Source organism: Saccopteryx leptura, chromosome 3 (genome assembly GCF_036850995.1).
Source record: "Saccopteryx leptura isolate mSacLep1 chromosome 3, mSacLep1_pri_phased_curated, whole genome shotgun sequence".
Classification (NCBI taxonomy): domain Eukaryota; kingdom Metazoa; phylum Chordata; class Mammalia; order Chiroptera; family Emballonuridae; genus Saccopteryx; species Saccopteryx leptura.
This window is the reverse complement of record NC_089505.1, coordinates 334,393,471-334,414,838: the sequence shown is the minus strand read 5'-3', so window position 1 is coordinate 334,414,838 and position 21,368 is coordinate 334,393,471. Positions and strand designations below refer to the sequence as shown.

At 38.7% G+C, this 21,368-nt stretch overlaps 1 protein-coding gene across 3 annotated transcripts in view; it reads right to left on the bottom strand.

The window, feature by feature from the left end:
• The window catches only part of MTDH (metadherin), a 73,158-nt gene that overhangs the window by 31,555 nt on the left and 20,235 nt on the right, over nucleotides 1-21,368 (bottom strand). For all 3 annotated transcript variants that reach the window (XM_066379186.1, XM_066379188.1, XM_066379187.1), the window contains exons 3-6: nucleotides 6,155-6,239; nucleotides 4,010-4,186; nucleotides 2,547-2,612; nucleotides 457-693 (exon numbers count right to left, since the gene is read on the bottom strand). In XM_066379186.1, coding sequence (XP_066235283.1) covers nucleotides 457-693; nucleotides 2,547-2,612; nucleotides 4,010-4,186; nucleotides 6,155-6,239 — 565 coding nt within the window. The remainder of the gene's footprint in view (nucleotides 1-456; nucleotides 694-2,546; nucleotides 2,613-4,009; nucleotides 4,187-6,154; nucleotides 6,240-21,368) is intronic.

Sequence of the window (21,368 nt, the reverse complement as noted above, 5' to 3'; positions counted from 1 at the left end):
CCAGGGGAAAAATTAATTACAAATAGGCAACTTATAAATAGTATATAAATGGTTACTATAAACTGTACTGCCATTTACTATTTTTATTTAAATTCAGTAAACTACCAAAATTAATCAAAAAGACTGCTCACACATTATACTTATTACATCACTAAAAATACAACTATACCAGTTGTATACATGGGTAATCAAATGTGTTAAGTTTAAATAAGTTTTAGATAAAGTATAGTATAGATGTAAAAGCATTAAGTTAAGAGCAAATAATAAATACTATTATTTACTTAGTTGCCACTTTGTTCCATGTGAAGGACCTGAGATGAGTTTATTATTGCTATTATTTCTGTATGGCATTACTTATTTTTTAATTCATGGATCTTTTTTTTCATTCCTGGAAAATTCACAATGTAGCAGATAAGCAATTTAAAAATGAATTTAAAATTTTCTAACATTTCTTACCAATGCCAGAAAATATTGAGCGGTCACTCCAACTCCTTCCCCAGTCTTTTCCATTTGCATTAGTGTCCGCAGGGTCCTGCCCCCAAGCAGACGGCTCGCTTTTCCTCTTGCCTGCAGAGGCAGGTGAAACAGAGTTCCACTTCTCCTCGCCTGCACTGGTCTGTGAGGGTAGTTTTACAGACTTTTCGTTCCAGCTTCCTCCATTGACAGTAAGGTTTTCACTCAATCCTGAAGAAACTAAAAAGAAAAATTAAAAATTGGTACATGGTTCCTTGTTAAAACTGGGATCTTTTCAAATTTCTAGGGTTGCCCGGTCTATATTTATCACTTATTACTTTCCCATACTGTCTTTTACATAGCTTGAGCTTGAAAGATAAAAATGAAGAATTTAAAAAATGGCATGACCACCATGGATGACTTTAAATTTAAAAACAGGAGATTTAAACTTAATATATATATATTCAGTAATATTTTTAACAGCAGAATGATTTGTTCAAAGGAAGTACAACAGAACAAACAGAAAAAAACAAACAAACTGGTATTCTCAGAATACTTACCTACTAAAAATATAGACCTTAGTTACAGGTTCTTTCCTTAAATATTTACATACATACTATGAGGCAGTATTTCTAAAACCTGGCTCCACATTAAAATCAATTGAAAATTTTCTTTTTTTTCTTCATGCATGAAGGATAATTATTGCAACATTACTTATATTAGAATTGGAAAGTAACTTCATGTTATATCCAGCCTGCTCCTAGACTTTCATCATGTGAAAATTTTCTTAAAAGTAGATACTAGAGCCTCTCAGCCCAGAGGAATTAAAAACAGAATCTCTAAGGGTGGAGCCCAGACATCAGTATTTATACAACTGTATGCAGATATATGTACCTGAGTGTCTGCATGTATATATAAATCACATAGGTGTGTGTGCATATATAAGTACACATTTCTTTTTGCATACATGTATGCTGTTTACTAACCTTCCTAGATGACTGCAATGTATAGCCAGGATTCAGAATGATGGAAATGAAGAAACCTGACAGTGTTAGGAACAAGCCTAAAATGAGTGGTGCCTTTTCATTTCTGAATTATGTTACTGTAACACTTTAGTTTTTAGGTGAAGTATACCACTCTACTTAATTTAATCTTTATCATAAACAAGTAAATACAGTATATTTTCTATTTTGAAGCACTGGATAACTTTAGACTATACTCTACTTACTGTGATATACTTGATAGTGTTAAGGAAGCAGTTTAAAAGATTATAGGTACAGGCCCTGGCTGGTTGGCTCAGCGGTAGAGCGTCGGCCTGGCATGCGGGGGACCTGGATTCGATTCCCGGCCAGGGCACATAGGAGAAGTGCCCATTTGCTTCTCCACCCCCCCCCCCTCCTTCCTCTCTGTCTCTCTCTTCCCCTCCCGCAGCCAAGGCTCCATCGGAGCCAAGATGGCCCGGGCACTGGAGATGGCTCCTTGGCCTCTGCCCCAGGTGCTAGAGTGGCTCTGGTCGCTGCAGAGCCACGCCCCGGAGGGGCAGAGCATCGCCCCCTGGTGGGCAGAGCTCCCCCCCTGGTGGGCGTGCCGGGTGGATCCGGGTCGGGCGCATGCGGGAGTGTGTCTGACTGTCTCTCCCCGTTTCCAGCTTCAGAAAAATACAGAAAAAAAAAAAAAGAAAAAAAAAATTAAATATAGGTATTAAGACTTTTTTTCTTAATAAATAGTAAGTAGAAAAGTCCTATAGCCCATATACATCTATATTAAACCTAAGTCCAAAAAATATCCTTTTTTTATACACTGGCTTAAGTGAGGCAAACAAGAATCAAAATTGCATATAAACTATTACTAAAAGAATATTTTTACATATGGAGGAGGGGGAAACAACTAGAACATACCAAAGACTGTTAGAAGCAGGAGTGATTTTACTTATTATCTATTTTCCAAAATCTCTAGACTGTGATGATATTACCTTGGTAATTAAAAATTATTAAGCCTCCCCCCTTCTGTGTTATTCTTGTGAGGAAAGAGATATGTATACCAGTTTATACTTTGATGGGCCTTCAGTTTAAGTTACATGTAATTTCTCTCACCCTGAAGTGTAGAATCTCCTTTTCCAGACTTAAAGTTGCTAACTTGAACATTTAGATGAGAATCACCTGGTTGAAATAAAAGTAAAATTTATTTAATACTAAATAGGACACCATGCACAATAAATTAGGAGTAAAATACAAATTAATTTTCTTACTGTTTATAATAAATTTCTCCTTCAAGCACTAAATTCTTACACTGGAAAAGAGCCATTTTAAAATACTCAACAATGTATTTCACATGTCCTTTTAAATAATTGGGTTCTTTAGTTATCATATTCCTATCATATTCCTAGTCAACTAAAATGCCAACAAAGGACCTAGAAACTGCCCAAGTAAATAGTCTGCTGTTCTTTAATGGTTACCAGGATTCTTTTAGGTAGGAACTGGAGAAATGGGCTCTGTAACTGGACTCAACTTTGCCACCACAATACCAGCTGCTGTTTCCACAATCCTGGAAGCAAACACATCAACTAAAAAATTTAGGCAGTATTTGGGAGCAGGGCTTAGGAAATATGGCAATGGGTGAGAGGACATGTTATATCAAAGATACTATTTTTCTGATGCAAAAAAGCATAAAAATCACAATGTATCAAAAAACCAGCATGATACAGGATTGTGCTAGCAAGGAAGGTATGCGCCAAAGGATAATGGGTTACCAACAGAAACACTCAAATATGGCTAATATACAACAGTGAAAATGGATAAGTAGAAGTCACTGCTGTACCAAAGCAGTAAGTTACACCACATCATCAAGCAAAAGAATAAAGGGTAGCAAGGCCAAGAAAGTGACCTGAAGACAAGTGTGCAGTGGGGAGACAATTAGTAGAAAGGTGAAGGAAGGTAAGTAATGCCTTGAAGCAAGATGAAAAGGATCACTCTGCAGATTGCTGTCTCCAGGATAAAAATAAAGGCAATGTAAAGAGCTACCAAAAAGCCATCTGTATTAGATAATTTGAGCATTAGAGATCCTTGGGCAGAACATTAGGTCAAAAACCTCTTAAGCTCCAGTCTAGCTTCATCAAACACATTATGACATTGTCAAAAAGTTGGGGTGGTAAGAAATCCAGATAGTACCTGCACTACCAGAACATGCATATTTCATCTTGGAGTGAAAGCACCCACATGCAGAAGGGTGACAAACAATTGCATTTAACGTACTGTCAAGAAATGGAGATGTATTGGGGCAAGCGATACACAGAAAAAAGAGGCAACATTATTTTCTCATGTGACTCAAGGCACAAAGGCAATTTTAATTTAACAGGCCATTTATTATGCAATATGTAACAAGTTACCACTGATGGAATCAGATAAACCAATACACAGTCTACAATGCTCTTGCTAAAATGGTATCAGTACAATGACGTAAGCAGTTAAAAACAATCAGATTTTGATGTAACAATATTTTGTAATCAGATGAAAAGGAGCTGGATTTAATGCATCACTCTTATGTTTCACTAATATACCTTTATTCTTCTTGGAACCAACAGGAAATGATGTAGTTGTAAGTTGCTCGGGGGTAACTGTGATGGTATTTTCTATCCCAGGGATAGTTGAATCCAATGAACCAGAATCAGTCTGCACCTTATCACGTTTACGTTGCTGTCGTTTTTCTCTGTGACTAATTTTAGTTTCCCAGGTTCCTGACATAGCCCCAGGGGAAAAAAAAAGTTATTCAGTAAGGGGAAAACAAAAAAACTGTAGTTTGGGTGGGGGGAATGGAGTAGTGCACACAAAATAGCATGATAAATTTAAATATTAAACTAAAACCCAAAAGTGCTGATTATATTAATTTATCCTAAGATTTATTCTAATCTCATTATATTGTTTTAGGGAGCTAGCTGCCATTATTTATTTATCAAATCTCTCACATGTGGTTTAAGAATTAAGAAAAATGATATAGCCTGACCAGGCGGTGGTGTAGTGCATAGAGCATTGAACTGGGATGCAAAGGACTTGGATTCGAAACTCCAAGTTTGTCAGCTTGAGCGCAGGCTCATCTGGTTTGAACAAGGCTCACCACTTGAGCCCAAGGTCACTGGCATGAGCAAGGGGTCTCGCTCTGCTGTAGCTCCCTGGTCAAGGCATATATGAGAAAGCAATGAATATCCTAAGGTGCGCCTGACCAGGTGGTGGCAGAGTGGACAGAGCGTCAGACTGGACACAGAGGACCCAGGTTCGAAACTGCGAAGTCTCCAGCTTGAGCATGGGCTCATCTGGTTTGAGCAAGGCTCACCAGCTTGGACCCAAGGTCGCTGGCTTGAGCAAGGGGTCACTTGGTCTGTTGTAACCCACCGGTCAAGGCACATAAGAGAAAGGAATCAATGAACAACTAAGGTGCCACAACAAAGAATTGATGCTTCTCATCTTTCTCCCTTCCTGTCTGTCTGTCCCTCTCTCTGTCAAAAAAAGAAAAATGATACAGAAGTCTTCTTGTATACCTTAGTTTTGCTTGATAAAATCAATAGGCCAGTGTTATATATTCAACTATTAATAAATGGGTTTATTAGGTGATAATAATAAGTGGCTTACTAAAAAATTTTGTATTCAGCCTTCTAGGAATATCGTATCTATGAACAATGGGAAAATCCAAACCATATTCCTAGGAAACAAAGACAAAACAAATGGCGTTTTGCTCAGGATACTGAGCAAGACCTTATATTTCTTTTTTTTTTTTCTTGGTATTTTTCTGAAGCTGGAAACGGGGAGAGACAGTCAGACAGACTCCCGCATGCGCCCGACCGGGATCCACCCAGCACGCCCACCAGGGGCAACGCTCTGCCCACCAGGGGGCGATGCTCTGCCCCTCCGGGGCGTCGCTCTGCCGCGACCAGAGCCACTCTAGTGCCTGGGGCAGAGGCCAAGGAGCCATCCCCAGCGCCATCTTTGCTCCAATGGAGCCTTGGCTGCAGGAGGGGAAGAGAGAGACAGAGAGGAAGGAGGGGGGGGGGGGGTAGAGAAGCAAATGGGCGCGTCTCCTATGTGCCCTGGCCAGGAATTGAACCCGGGTCCCCCGCACGCCAGGCTGACGCTCTACCACTGAGCCAACCGGCCAGGGTGCAAGACCTTATATTTCAAGGCAGTTCCTTTTAGGAAAAGCACTATTAGATCCTTAAATAATTTAGATAAAAAAATGTTCCCTAACAACATCACAAACCTGTACATTAAGATCTATAGATATTAAAAAGAAGAGGTAGATACAAGATTCCTGGCCAGGGCACACAGGAGAAGCGCCCATCTGCTTCTCCACCCCTCTCCCTCTCCTTTCTCTCTGTCTCTCTCTTCCCCTCCCGCAGCCAAGGCTCCACTGGAGCATGCCAGGGCTGAGGATGGCTCCATGGCCTCTGCCTCAGGCGCTAGAATGGCTCTGGTTGCAACAGAGCCGCGCCCCAGATGGGCAGAGCATCGCTCCCTGGTGGGGATGCCGGGTGGATCCCAGTCGGGTGCATGTGGGAGTCTGTCTGACTGCCTCCCCGTTTCCAACTTCGGAAAAATACAAAAAAAAAAAAAAAAAAAAAAAGATTAAGTGAAACAAATGCAGCTTCAAAATAATCCAACTTGGTAAAAAAAGAATTAATTTTTTTTCTATAATCCTTTCACTGTTCAAGTACCTTCATCAACTTCCTTTCCATCATGGCGGGAACTGTTTTGCACTGCTTTAGCATCTGACTTTGATTTCTTCTTATTTTTCTTTGACTGAAAGTAAAATAAAATGTTACTTAATATTTCATGTTTCTGAAAAGATAGGATTCAGTAAAATACGTAATAAAATATGAAACTGACAACCAAAAAAAATTGTTTGATTAAAAAACTTAACCCACTAAAATAGCAATAAGATAAGGTTACCATTTATTAAGTGTACTACATGCTAAGTACTTTACACTCGTTTTATTTTTTCTTTATAAAACTCAATGAAAATGACATTTTAGAGGTTAGTAAACAAAGACTTAAGAGATGTTAAATATTAAGTAGGCTGTTCTGGGTCACATTAATGGTAGAATCAAATTAGGAAATAGGTCTATCCGGCTCCAAAGTCTGTGCCCTTAGACATCATACTATCCTAACTTAAATCATAAATACAGTACTATATAGTGTTTTTAGAGCACTAAAATAAAAACCTTTTGCTAGTGTTAAGAAAGATGATGTACTGATTATTGGTTTTGGATTTCATAAAGCAGACTGTTGGCATACCCTATGTATGAATAATAAACTGAGTCAATTGTATGAAGTAGATATTTTATCAGCTTCAAAGCAATGTGAAAATACCTAGGATCTGTAAACGGTAGATGTTTAATAATTCATTTAAGAAAAACTATACACAAAAGATATGGATACTTTAGAATGGCCTGCCAATGCTCTTCTGCTAATATTATCATATATTCCCCTTTCAAAAGCTTGCTAAGAAACTTTGTAAAGCCATGATTTCTACATTTAGGGGTTTCCAGAAGAGAATTAAAGTGATTTATCTTATACTTGAGTTCATTACTTTAACTATTTATTGAGATTAGCAATGTATGTAGTTGTATACTATCTTAAATTTGTTTACAACTAAAAAGAGGCTGTATCTCCTGAAGTCTTTTTTATGGGTAAACAGTAAGTGTAAGTAATAAATGACAGCTAACTGCTTTTCCTATGAATAAACTATAGTATTTGCAAATATTCTCAAGTGGCATGACTTATTAAAGGTAATTAAAAATTGTCTTTGAATGGTGGTGGCACAGTGGATAGAGAGTCGACCTGGGATGCTGAAGTACTAGGTTCAATACCCCGAGGTCATTGGCTTGACCGTTGGCTCATTGACATGGCTGCTGACTTAAGTCTAAAGGTTGCTGACTTGGGGAAGGGGTCACTGGCTCAGTCAGAAACCCCTGGTCAAGGCACATATAAGAAGCAATCAATGAAAAGCTAAAGTGATAACAACTACGAATTGATGTTTTTCATCTCTCTCCCTTACTCTGTCTCTCGCTAAAAAAAAGTCTCTGACAATGCCTGTATAAAAAAAATATTAAGGGCCCTGGCCAGTTGGCTCAGTGGTAGAGCGTTGGCCTGGCGTGCAGAGGTCCCGGGTTCGATTCTCGGCCAGGGCACACAGGAGAAGCGCCCATCTGCTTCTCCACCCCTCCCCCTCTCCTTCCTCTCTGTCTCTCTCTTCCCCTCCCGCAGACGAGGCTTCATTGGAGCAAAGATGGCCCAGGCGCTGGGGATGGCTCCTTGGCCTCTGCCCCAGGCGCTGGAGTGGCTCTGGTCGCGACAGAGCATGCCCCGGAGGGGCAGAGCATCACCCCCTGGTGGGCAGAGCGCCTGGTGGGCGTGCCAGGTGGATCCCGGTCGAGCGCATGCGGGAGTCTGTCTGACTGTCTCTCCTCGTTTCCAGCTTCAGAAAAATACAAAACAACAACAAAATCAACAACAAAAAAAACTATTAGGCCCTGGCCAGATGGCTCAGTGGTAGAGCGTCGGCCTGGTGTGCAGGGGTCCTGGGTTCGATTCCCGGCCAGGGCACACAGGAGAAGCGCCCATCTGCTTCTCCACCCCTCCCCCTCTCCTTCCTCTCTGTCTCTCTTCCCCTCCCGCAGCGAGGCTCCATTGGAGCAAAGATGGCCTGGGCGCTGGGGATGGCTCCTTGGCCTCTGCCTCAGGCGCTAGAGTGGCTCTGGTCTCGACAGAGCAACGCCCCGGAGGGGCAGAGCATCGCCCCCTGGTGGGCAGAGCGTCGCCCCTGGTGGGCGTGCCGGCTGGATCCCAGTCGGGCACATGCGGGAGTCTGTCTGACTGTCTCTCCCCGTTTCCAGCTTCGGAAAAATACAAAAAAAAAAAAAAGTAAAAAATTATTATCTGTTAAAAACACCCTCTTATTTTGTTTTAAGATTGAATCATAGCTTCTTCGAGTAGGCATAAATGTAAGAATAGTCCTGACACCTTCTGTTATATATGTGGCTGTTACACACTTCAGCGTCAAAGGCGCAATATTTCATCACTTGTGACACGTGCATATATTGCCTATTTTCAAGTTCCCCTTGGCGATCAAGACAAGAACTGGGCTCCTCATATTGTATGTCATAATTGTGAGGAAATGCTTCGTAACTGGACAAAAGGAAAACGCAAAGGAATGCCTTTTGTTATTCCCATGGTCTGGCGTGAATCTAAGACCACAGCAAGTGACTGTTATTTCTGTCTGATCCATACAAAGGGCATCGGCAAGAAAAAAGGGCATATGATCACTTATCCTAATATTCCATCAGCAATATGACCTATCCCACACTCTGAGACACTCCCAGTTCAGTTTTCAATGGTTTTATTTCTTCTAAGGATGAAGAAAGTGAACATGGTGATCAAGTGTATTTTGATAAGATATATGAGGAAATGGTTGTAGAATCTGAAGGGTCTTCTTCCAATGCCAAGCTGTCATTAACCCCTCAGCAGTTTAGCCAACCCGAATTGAATGACTTAGTAAGAGATTTGGGCCTATCAAAGAACGCAGCTGAGTTATTAGCCTCCAGGCTTCAAGAAAAGAATGTACTTCACTTGTCAGCTAAAGTATCCCATTTCAGGAAGCGTGAACAAATTTTTGCGAACTTTTTTTCCGAAGACACTTTGTTTACTGTCATGATATCAGTAGTCTTCTCAGTCAGCTAGGTGTTACCACTTACAGTCCAACAGAACGGTGGCTATTTCTTGACAGCTCTAAACGGAGTCTGAAACGTGTTCTTTTACACAACGGTAATGTTTATGCAGTGGTTCCAATTGGTTATTCAACTCATCTATGAGAAGATTTTGAGAAGATTATAATGACATAAAAATTGTCCTTGAGCCTGACCAGGTGGTGGCGCAGTGGACAGAATGTCGGACTAGGATGCCGAGGACCCAGGTTCGAGACCCCAAGATTGCCAGCTTGAGCAAAAGCTCACCAGCTTGGACCCAAGGTTGCTGGCTCAAGCAAGGGGTTACTTGGTCTGCTGAAGGCCCACAGTCAAGGCACATATGAGAAAGCAATCAATGAACAACTAAGGTGTCACAATGCGCAAAGAAAAACTAATGATTGATGCTTCTCATCTCTCCGTTCCTGTCTATTCCTCTCTCTGTCTCTGTAAAAAAAAAAAATTGTCCTCGACTTACTGAAGTATGAGGAGTATAACTGGATCATTTGTGTGGATCTTAAAATTGTAAATTTCCTGCTAGGACAACAGAGGTTTCATGAAGTATCCTTGCTTTCTGTGTTTGTAGGACAGCCGAGCTCGGGAAAAATACTGGACACAGGAGTGGCCAAAACGTGAAGCTCTGGAAGTAGGGATGCAAAATATTGTGAATGAACCTATAGTTAGTCAAGACAGGATCATTTTTCCCCCACTTCACATCAAACTTGGCTTAATGAAGCCATTTGTTCAGGCGTTGAATAGAGAAAGTGAATGCTTTCAACATATTATTTCTGCTTTTCTTGCCTTGTCTTTTGAGAAGATAAAAGCAGGTGTATTTGATGGACCTCAAATTTGAACCCTCATATGTGACGAAGAATTTGCTAGGAAGATGAATAAGGAGGAGAAAGCATGGCAGTCTTTTGTGGCAGTTACAAAGAACTTCCTTGGCAACCAAAAAAGCAGAAAACTATGAACTTCTGGTTCAAAGGATGCTGTTGGCTTTCTGCAACATTGGATGTAACATGAGCATTAAGATTCACTTCCTGAACAGTCACCTTGATAAGTTTCCCGAAAATCTTGGAGCTGTTAGTAATGGCAGACTACTCCTGGAGCATCAAAGGAGATTGTCCTCAACAAGTACACAAACGCAAGAGCTACAAACTGAAATTTTTGCCTGAATAGAATTTAAATAAGTTTTGCGCAAATTTTATGATTCAAATAAGTGTTTTAATATGTTCTATTTTGAAATTGTAGACAAATTCTGATGCAATCATATCTTTTAGTGTATTAGTGTATTTACCTCATTATATAAATATTTTCACAAAGATGATGCCCAAGAAGATATTCTACTTCATTATGTTAAACTAAATGTTGAAAATTTTATAAGATGAAAACCTAAAATCTTGAATTGCAAAAAAAACTGTAGCTTACAGAGAAAAACTAATGTCAGACTTGAGATCAGCACACTTGAATTAGGTAAGAACAAGTGTTTTTGTGCATGCAACAAAAATTTTGTTCCCCAGTGTTATTTTTACATTCTCTATAGTTGACTTGCATTCGTTTGTGTCACTGCATATTCTTATCATCATTGACATGTATCATATTTAATGTCTTGCTTTATAACAGGGGTCTCAAACTCACGGCCCCTGCTTTATAACATCTACCAAAACAGCCTCATATCCACTTTTTAAAAATTAAGATTATCATCCACACACCATAATATTAATCTTTTAAAGTGTACAATTCAGTGATTTTTAGTATATTTAAAATTGCACCACTACCATCATTATCTAATTCCAGAACATTTTCATCACCCCCTAAAAGAAACGGTACCATTAGCAGTCCCTCCCCAAGCCCTTTCCTCACTGGCACCCTCCTCCATGGATCTCTGTCTATCTCTGAGAGCTACCCTTAAATCAATATAACTCACTGAGCATCTGTCAATACACAGCCTGGAGCATGGAGCAGCAAACATTTTCCATAATGGACCAAATAGTAAGTATTTAGGCTTTTCTGGTCATATGGTTCTACATTTAGCAACTGCACCACTCTGCCACTGTAGCATGAAAGAAGCCCTACATAGTATATAAGTGAATGGGTATGACTGTGTTCCAATAAAGTCTTATTAGCAAAATCAGACATCTGACTGGATCTGGGGGGTGCTGGAGTTTGTCAGCACCTGATCTGGAGCAACACTGTCTAATAGAAATAATGCAAGCCACATTAAATTTTTTAGCAGACATGTTAAAAGGTTAAATAGATAACATTAATTTTAATAATATTTATCCCAACACATCCAAAATACTATCATTTTAAAATGTAATCAATAAAAAAAAACTATTAATAAAATAGTACGGAAAAGAGTACTTAAATAGCCACATGTGGTAGGTGGCTATCATACTGGACAGTGCAGAACTATAGGAACTAACTAAAAGTGGTACCCCATCTTACAGATAAGGAAACTGAGGCCATAAAGAATGAGATCATAGAGTTTATTAAGTGGTAAAGCCAGGACTTACTTTAGCTCTCACTTCAGAGACTGCTCTCATAAATTGCTATTCTCTTTCTACATTTAACTCCAAATACAAATTTAGTCACATATTAGCTATGTGATTTGGGCTAAATCACTCTAAACTTTTTTTCCCAACTGTTATTTGAGATACTAATTCTTACTAACTTCACACAACAAGTTTCTTTTAAGGATTAATAAGACGTGAAAGCAGATTGTTAACTCAAAGCAGTATAAATATGATTTTTTTTAAAAGGAAGGAAACTATAAAAAAAGGATAGAAATTACACTCATAATGAAATATACGGTGATTTTGTTACTAAGATTACAGAAAAACAAAAAAGATTATCTTGGCTTAGGGTTCAGTTTTGTTTGATTTTATATACTATTACCTTTAGAAGTAGCTAACTAAAAAAATAATGCTCACTCTGATGAGATTTAATAACATAATATACTATTAAAAACTTTAATAAATATGCATACATATAATTAATTTGCCCCAGTCATCCAACTGAGATGAATGTCTTACTTCTGAGCAGTTCCGCTACAGCTAACATTTTGGAAGGAAAACCGGGAGCACAGAGTTCTTGTTACCAGAGTCTCTGCCCACCCCTGGTTTGTTGTCAGACCCCACCATGGATACGGTAAAAATACTCTACTTGCTGCTCTTGAATGGTCTTCAGGCAATCAAGCTTTATTAAATACCTACCTAAGTGCCTGACACTGTTTTAGAACCTCAGTATACGGAACTGAATAAAAGTTTCTACTTATGGAAACTGTGCCATAATCTAATAGGAGAAATTATTATCCTCAAGGGCTTCCCTCCCAATGCTCACCTCCTAACATATTCACACTGGTCCAATTAATTTACATTCCCATTGTTTAAAAATTCCAGACATTTCCTACCAGCTATGAAATCTAGTAACTTCTTTATATGACATATAAGGTCTTTTACAAATTAATCTCAACCTTGCATTTTTTTATTCACATATATAATCATTTGGTTTCAACAGATGGTCACCTCAAAACATTCTTATCTTTGCCCAAGTTACCTTTACTGTGGATTATTTCTCAAAATAAAATGCTGCAGGCAGGGTGTGTAGGGGGATTTTCTTTGTTCCTGAACCATCTGTTCCCCTACTGATGATATTCAATGTATGACCTGTACTCATTCTTTTTCTTTAATCCACTTCAAGTTCCAACCTATTTGCTTTATCCTTGTCACTTCCCCCCATTCTCTCCCCTAAATACATAATCTCAAATCTCTACATTTAATACTATGAATTTCATTATTTGTCACAAACTTCCTGTAACATTTCCAATGCTGTGCAAGCATTCACTGTTTTTATAATGATAATATGAACTTCTTAAAGGCAAGAGAATAAGACATTTATTTCATTATACTTTTAAAAGATTCTTTAGTTTGCTTTACTTTAGTTTGCTTTACTCGTTATAGTAACGAGTACTTTAGTTTGCTTATATCATGATAGGTACTGATATACAAAGATGAAAAAGAAAAGAAATGCATTCTTGAGAAAGTCTATAGTGCGTCACATATTAGCAGGAACTCCAATGTAGCACAATGCAAACTACCCTTCAAAAACCGTCCTAGAACATTATTTGTGACAGACATCACTTCAAACGTTAGAAGTTATTTAAAAATTTGCTTGTAAAGTAAACCTTTTTCTACTGGCTTCCATTATAATTTCACATTTTGTCTCTTCTCTATCTCATACACACAATAGAGATATTATAAAAATTTACACTATAATAGTCTCATTAGAAGAAATCTGTCAGTTACATGTTAAATATATATGTATATGTATGTATTCACAATATAAATAAAATACTCCTGAGAGAAGAATGAGTGTATAGATGTAGATGTGAACAAAACCAACTCCTTATCTGTATCCTGGATTTCATTTCATTATTGTTTCATGCTGTGACCTTTGATCACTGTCCTTAGCAAGCATATCAAAGCTTTCTAGTTGATGAGTATCCATGTTACTTAAACTGTAGCCCTAAATATTTTTGTTAGCAACAGCAAGAATGGCATGATAAATGAGGTAAATATCAAACTGGTAATATACTGCTCACAAAAAATTAGGGGATATTTTATAGTTCATATTCATTTTGAAATATACCCTAAAATTTGTGAGCAATATAGTAACGAGTATAAACAACCATCCACCACAAGGCTCCCAGGAGGAATGGCCCCTTGTCCATTTGTCTTTTCAATCATGAGTGCCAAAATTATACTATAAAAACAGTACTGAACAGGGCTTTGGCAGTGAAAAATAATTTGTGCACATGTTGGGCCAATCTTCCCATAAGTAAACTATCCTAAAATATAGTAAATTCTGTTATATTCAATGAAGTTGCCGATTTCATATTTTAGTTTGAAGATACCTTCTTGTTTCGGTGGCCGTTATACCTTTGATCCACTGTTAGACAAATGTGTTAAATGGACAATGAATACATCACACGGTAGGTATTTAGTGAGTTGTAGCTTAAAATAACATTTGCACTGTGAACAACAAATGATTCCTTTTAAAAAAATTTAGACAGGCCTGAGGTGGTGGTGCAGCAGATACGAGTGTCAGACTGGGATGCGAAAGACCCAGGTTTGAGACCCTGGGGTTGCCAGCTTGAGCGCGGGCTCATCTGGTTTGAGCAAGGCTCACCAGCTTGGACCCAAGGTCGCTGGCTCGAGCAAGGGCTACTCGGTCTGCTGAAGGCCCTCGGTCAAGGCACATATGAGAAAGCAATCAATGAACAACTAAGGTGCTGCAGTGAAGAACTGATGCTTTTCATCTTTCTCCTTTCCTGTCTTTCCCTATCTGTCCCTCTCTCTGACTTTCTGTCACACACACAAAGAAAACACATACACAAACAAAACAAAACAAAAAATCAGACGATAAAAAAGCTTTGATAAATAAATCATTAGAGCCACTTTTGTTAATTTTAAAATTGCCAAAGAATATATACAAACTAGGATGGGCTGATAATTCCTTAAGAAACTCTAATGCCTATGAAATTATTTTTAAAAATGCAAATAAGCGCCTGACCAGGAGGTGGTGCAGCAGATAGAGTGTCGGACTAGAACGCTGAGGTCACTGGTTCAAAACCCTGGGCTTGCCTGGTCAGGGCACATATAGGAGTTGATGCTTCCTGCTCCACCCTCCCTTCTCTCTCTCCCCTTTCTAAAATGAATAAAGTCTTAAAAAAATAACAATAAACTAATTACAGATTGTAGTTATACCTATTATAAACAACTGTATTTTCCAAAACATTTTAGTGAAAAGAGTGTCAAATTTTACATTTGCAATTATCTTTAATGTTTGGCTTCATTAAAGACAGCTGGATTCATATATCTGCTTTGCAGTCAATTTACTGATATGTTATTTGATTGAAGCACATGGACGAAAATCTGGCTACAGAAGACCTGCAATCAGTCCAACTGCCCATCAATACACTGGATAAAACAGCAGTGGCACATATAAACAATGGAATATTACTTGGTCATAAAAAATGAAATGTTACCATTTATGACAACATGGATGACTCAGAGTGTGTATTAGGCTAACTGAAATAAATCAGAGAAAGACAAATACCATAGGATTTCACTTACATGTGAAATCTAAAAAACAGCCTGACCAGGCGGTGGCACAGTGAATAGAGCGTCGGACTGGGATGCGGAAGGACCCAGGTTTGAGACCCCAAGGTCACCAGCTTGAGCGTGGGCTCATCTGGTTAGAGCAAAAGCTCACCAGCTTGGACCCAAGGTAGCTGACTTGAGCAAGGGGTTATTCGGTCCGCTGAAGGCCCACAGTCAAGGCACATATGAGAAAGCAATCAATGAACTAAGGTGTAGCAATGCACAACGAAAAACTAATGATTGATGCTTCTCATTTCTCTGTTCCTGTCTGTCCCTCTCTGACTTTGTCTCTGTAAAAAAAAAAAAAGACAAGCAAACAAAATTAAAACAGACTCATAGATACAGGGAACAGACTGATGGTTGCCAGAAGAAAAAGGTTGGGGGGATCAGGTGAAAAAAGTGGAGGGATTGAGAAGTACAAATTGGTAGTTACAAATAGTCACAGGGATGCTAAGTACAGTAGGGAATGCAGTAAATTACAATGTAATAACTATGTATGGTGCCAGGTGATTATTGGAAATATCAAGGGGAACACTTTGAAAGTATATGATTAACTACTATGCTGTGGGCCTGAAACTAATACAAAATAATACTGAATGTAAACTGTAATTTAAGAATAAAAATTTTAAAATCTGGCTACATACACATAGAACAGTAATCAGAAAAGGAGGGGAGTATTTTAATAGTTTTTTCATATAACTGTAATATTATTTGATATTACACCAAAGATTAGTGGTTTCCAGGGGTTGGGGCTAAGGCGAGAGGAGGAGAAAATGGTGAACAATGGCTAATGGATACAAGATTTCTTTCTGGGAAGAGGAAAATATTCAAAAAAATTAGACTGTAGTAATAATTGTACAACTCTGCAAATACACTAAAACCATACCCTTAAAAAAGTAAATTTTATTACCATAAAATATCTCAAAATAAAGCTGTTTAACAAAAAAGAAAAAAAAAACTCCAATGTGTTTAGAGCTTAGAAAGGGCATGAAGTAAGAGATTTGAATTACAGGCAGGGTTTTTAGGTTATGGTCAAGATTGTGGAGTAAAAGCAACAGGAAGTCAGTGAAGGATTATAGGTTGAAAAAGAAAAAACCTTGACAGTTGGTAGTTTCTTAAAAATTGTTGCAATGTAGAACCTGAAACTGTACCAATTAACTTTCCATACTTCTATTACATTAAAATCCATTGGTCTATCTTGCACTTTGAATGAATCTTTTATAGTTGCCTGATTTTTTTTTATTTTTTATTTTTTTTTGTATTTTTCTGAAGCTGGAACCGGGGAGAGACAGTCAGACTCCCGCATGCGCCCGACCGGGATCCACCCCGGCACGCCCACCAGGGGCGATGCTCTGCCCACCAGGGGGTGATGCTCTGCCCCTCCGGGGCGTCGCTCTGCTGCTACCAGAGCCACTCTAGTGCCTGGGGCAGAGGCCAAGGAGCCATCCCCAGCGCCCGGGCCATCTTTGCTCCAATGGAGCCTTGGCTGCGGGAGGGGAAGAGAGAGACAGAGAGGAAGGAGGGGGGGTGGAGAAGCAAATAGGCGCTTCTCCTATGTGCCCTGGCCGGGAATCGAACCCAGGTCCCCCGCACGCCAGGCCGACGCTCTACCACTGAGCCAACCGGCCAGGGCCTAGTTGCCTGATTTTTTAACATACAAGCATTGATCATTTGGAAAATATTGGTTCACGGAGTACATCTCCCAAAATGTAAAAACATTCAATTATACACAATATTTTTAATTTTCATTTTTAATTTAATTTTTTAAAATTGATTTGAGGAAGAAAGGATTCAGACAGACAGAAACATAGATCTATCTCTGTGTGTGCCCTGACCGGGTATCAAAACAGCAACCTCTTTGCATTGGGATAACACTAACCAACTGAACTACCTGGCCAGGGCATACATAAAAAAAATTATATAGCCTGACCAGGCGGTGGTACAGTGAATAGAGTGACGGACTGGGATGCGGAAGAGGTTCGAGACCCCAAAGTCGCCAGCTTGAGCTGGGCTCATCCGGTTTAAGCAAGGCTTATCAGGTTGGACCCAAGGTCACTGGCTCAAGCAAGGGGTTACTCCATCTGCTGAAGGCCCACGATCAAGGCACATATGAGAAAGCAATCAATGAACAACTAAGGCATTGCAACGAAAAACTGGTGATGCTTCTCATCTCTCTCCATTCCTGTCTGTCTGTCCCTATCTATCCCTCTCTCTGACTCTGTCTCTGTAAAAAAAAAAAAAAAAAAAAAAAAAAAATATATATATATATATATATATATATATATATAAATAAATTTTTTTTTAATTTTTAAAATTTTTCTGAAGTGAGAAGCCGGGAGTCAGACAGACTCCCGCATGTGCCCAACCAGGATCCACCCAGCATGCCCACTAGGGGGCGATGCTCTGCCCATCTGGGGCATTGCTCCATTGCAACCGGAGCCATTCTAGCACCCAAGGCGGAGGCCATGGAGCCATCCTCAGCGCCTGGGCCAACTCTGCTCCAGTGGAGCCTTAGCTGCAGGAGGGAAAGAGAGAGAGAGAGAGAAAGGAGAGGGGGAAGGGTGGAGAAGCAGGTGGGCACTTCTGTGTGCCCTAGCTGGGGGAATCGAATCTGACACTTCCACACACTAACTAGGTCAATGCTCTATCATTGAGCCAATCAGCTAGGGCATGTACAATATTTTTTTAAAAATCACATTTGTTATATTACAATTGATCTCATCAGAAATTCTTTCAGTACTGGGATGCTATCAAACTCATGGTGGCAGATATAAATTTTCCAAATTTCTAATTTTCACTTGGCAATAAATCATTTTGTCATTTGTTACAAATACTATCAGTTGTTTTCCTTGAAGCGACAGGATTTTCTCGATTATTTTTGAGAAAATGTCTGCAAATACCCAAGTCTAAACGACCATGTCCTATCAGTTGTTCTTTCAAGTGAAAATGAAGTAACATAAAATAAGTGGCTAGTCCAGCTTACAACTTAATTGTACGTTATTTTTTCTCAAGAACATCTTCAGTATGCAGCATAATTCATGCATACAGTACTTCCCATTTCATTATACAAAATTAAAAAGCATGTACTCAAAAGTCCAGATTTAATAAAATTAATAACTACTTTTTACTGCTTCATCAAGGGCACTCTTAAGTGAAACTAGTATTTATTTTTTTTACTTTTTAAATTTTTTTTTTAATTATGAGTGGACTGCAGTAACGGATACCACTACTAGTACATAGTTTGGTGCCACTGCCTTGGTTTGTGCTAAGGAGTCAGGAATTTTACTCATTATTTCTTATGCACCATTAGTGCAACTATCAAAACAATGAAAAAGGCAAATAATGCCTTAGTTACAAAAATAGTTTTGTTTTCTGCAACCCTTTCTCAGGAGTTCAAGACCACACTTTTAGAGCTATTGCCTCAGGAAAATTGAGGGAGCATACTTATTAGCTTGGGCAAGTCACTAAACTTTTTAAAAAACTGCATTAAAAAAATTAGTAATACCTTCCCAAGTTTTTAATCAAGATCAAAATAGGTGAAAGCATGTTGTATAACATGTAGCATCATAAAAATGTAAGAGCTTACTAATATATGTAATGAATGATAGCAGTATTTCAGCATACAGAACAACAATATGGTGACCAAATCCTATATGATTTTGAATGTTGTTTCTGTTATTAGGTTTTTATACTTTTATCTTAATTAAGACTCTTACAATCATAGATGCAAGAATGATTTGTTAATCATAAATGTTGTGCCAGGTTTTACATCCTGTTATACCCAATCTATATGTTTTTATCTATCCCCACTCCACCCTGAGCAGTCAAACTTGTCTAGGGCTTTCCTTTAAGTATATCTGAATATGTTCCTTTTGTTTCAGCTTTGAATACGTCTGATTGTGTTCATTTGTTTCTCTCTCCTGCCAAAACTGGTCTCCCCCCTTCTACTTACTGAAATACCATCCCCATCCTTAACAGTCAAATTAAGTCAATCTTCTGACTACCCAATAGGATAATGTAACTTCGCTGAATAACTGACACTCAGTGCCTTGTTACCTGATCTCTCTCTTGGCTTGCGAAATCCTTAATTAGACCGTAATCTCTCTGAGGGTAAGTTCGTATCTTACCTTTCTCTTTATTCCCTTTAGCATCTAACAGCACAATGCATTCAACCTGGATCACTGTCCTATGTGTAGTCTAGTGGACATTAGCATCAATGAAGCATTGACCTTCATATTCAAAAGACTTTATAGACCCAAGATCTATAATTTGTCATATATAGTTCTCAATGTTTTATTATGAGGCTTACTCAACTGACAGGACAACGAATTCACTACTACAGCTTAGAGTGCAATTACTGTATGGGCAAACTGCACTTGTCACAGTGCCCAAGATGTGGCTCTGAGAGAAAAACAAATATACAGTAATGTATATTAACGTGAATAGACAGATCTAAGATGATGTTTGTTTATAAAGAAAGATAATATGAAGTCTAGAAACATTACTTACATTATACACAAAAACACAGTGTGCCTGACCAGGCAGTGGCGCAGTGGATAGAGTGTCGGACTGGGATGTGGAAGACCCAGGTTCGAGACCCTGAGGTTGTCAGCTTGAGCGCGGGCTCATCTGGTTTGAGCAAGGCTCACAAGCTTGAGCCCAAAGTTGCTGGCTTGAGCAAGAGGTCACTCAGTTTGCTGCAGCCCCCCAGTCAAGGCACATAGGAGAAATCAATCAATGAACAACTAAGGAACCGCAATGAAGAGTTGATGTTTCTCATCTCTCTCCCTTCCTGTCTGTCTGTCCCTCTCTCTGCCACAATAAATAAATAAACAAACAAACAAACAAAAAACCCCACAGTGCAATAGCATAAAAAACTACCAGAAATGAGAGTTACTTGGACAGAACCAAGTTAAAAAGCATAAATTCAAGATGCAGGCTGGCAAACAGAACATTAGCCATGAGTGGTAGCATTTATTATTATGCAAAAAGTGAAATCAAATAGGCAACAGACTAAAAGTAGAACCTTTGTACTGAAAGAGCAACAGCAATTCAGAGGAGGAGGAACTGTCAAGATATTAAAGTGCCTGCCAGGGGCTTTTATATCGGAATGAGTGTAGTTTGAATCCTACTTCAGAAACTGTATGAAATTAGTGTCTATACTTCAGAGTCTTTATCTGTAAAATGTGCTATTACTACTTGCCTGGCACGTTTTGAAAGGGTCAGAAATATAAGGCAGTAAAAGTACAGACTTTGAAGTCAGATGGGTCTGGGTTAGAATGGACTGTATTTTTTAATAGCTTAGATAACTTAAGCCTCAGCACTCTTTTGAGAATAAATAATGTGTACAAATACTCTATCAAGTCTTAAACGCACACCCAGTAAGTGCTCAATAAGTTTTCCCCACCAGATATATGTAAATATATTCATACATATATATTTATATATACTTCAGCTTACACAATGCCTGCCATATTATACTTAACAAATGTCAACTATTACAATTATTTCCTATCTTAAATTTCAGAATAAATACAAATTTCAAACTGTAGTTTTACTGTATGCCCCCATATATAAGATGCACCTTTTTCGAAAAAAAAAATTGGGGTGTAAAAACTGAGTGCATCTTATATAGTGGTTATAGATTGTTTTTTACTTCCATTTCCCACTGTTTTGTGTGGATGAGAAATTGCATGAATTTTATGATAAGTAAAACTTGAGTTCAATAACTTTATGTAATACATCCCCCCCCCCCAAATTTCAGGCCCCAAAATTAAGGTGCGTCTTATACATGGGCACATCTTATACATGGGGAAATACGGTATATCTTGATACACCCAATTTATAGATGATTAATCAATCAGAGATAAATGATAGTTCATTAATTATTCCAACTTCAAAATTTTCAGAATTTAAGGAATGGAAACAAGGGTAAGTAATAAAATGCTCACAAGTAGACAGAAAGCCCAGAAATAAGGAAACACTAGATGGCATAACTATTATCAAGCATATAAAGTACTCAC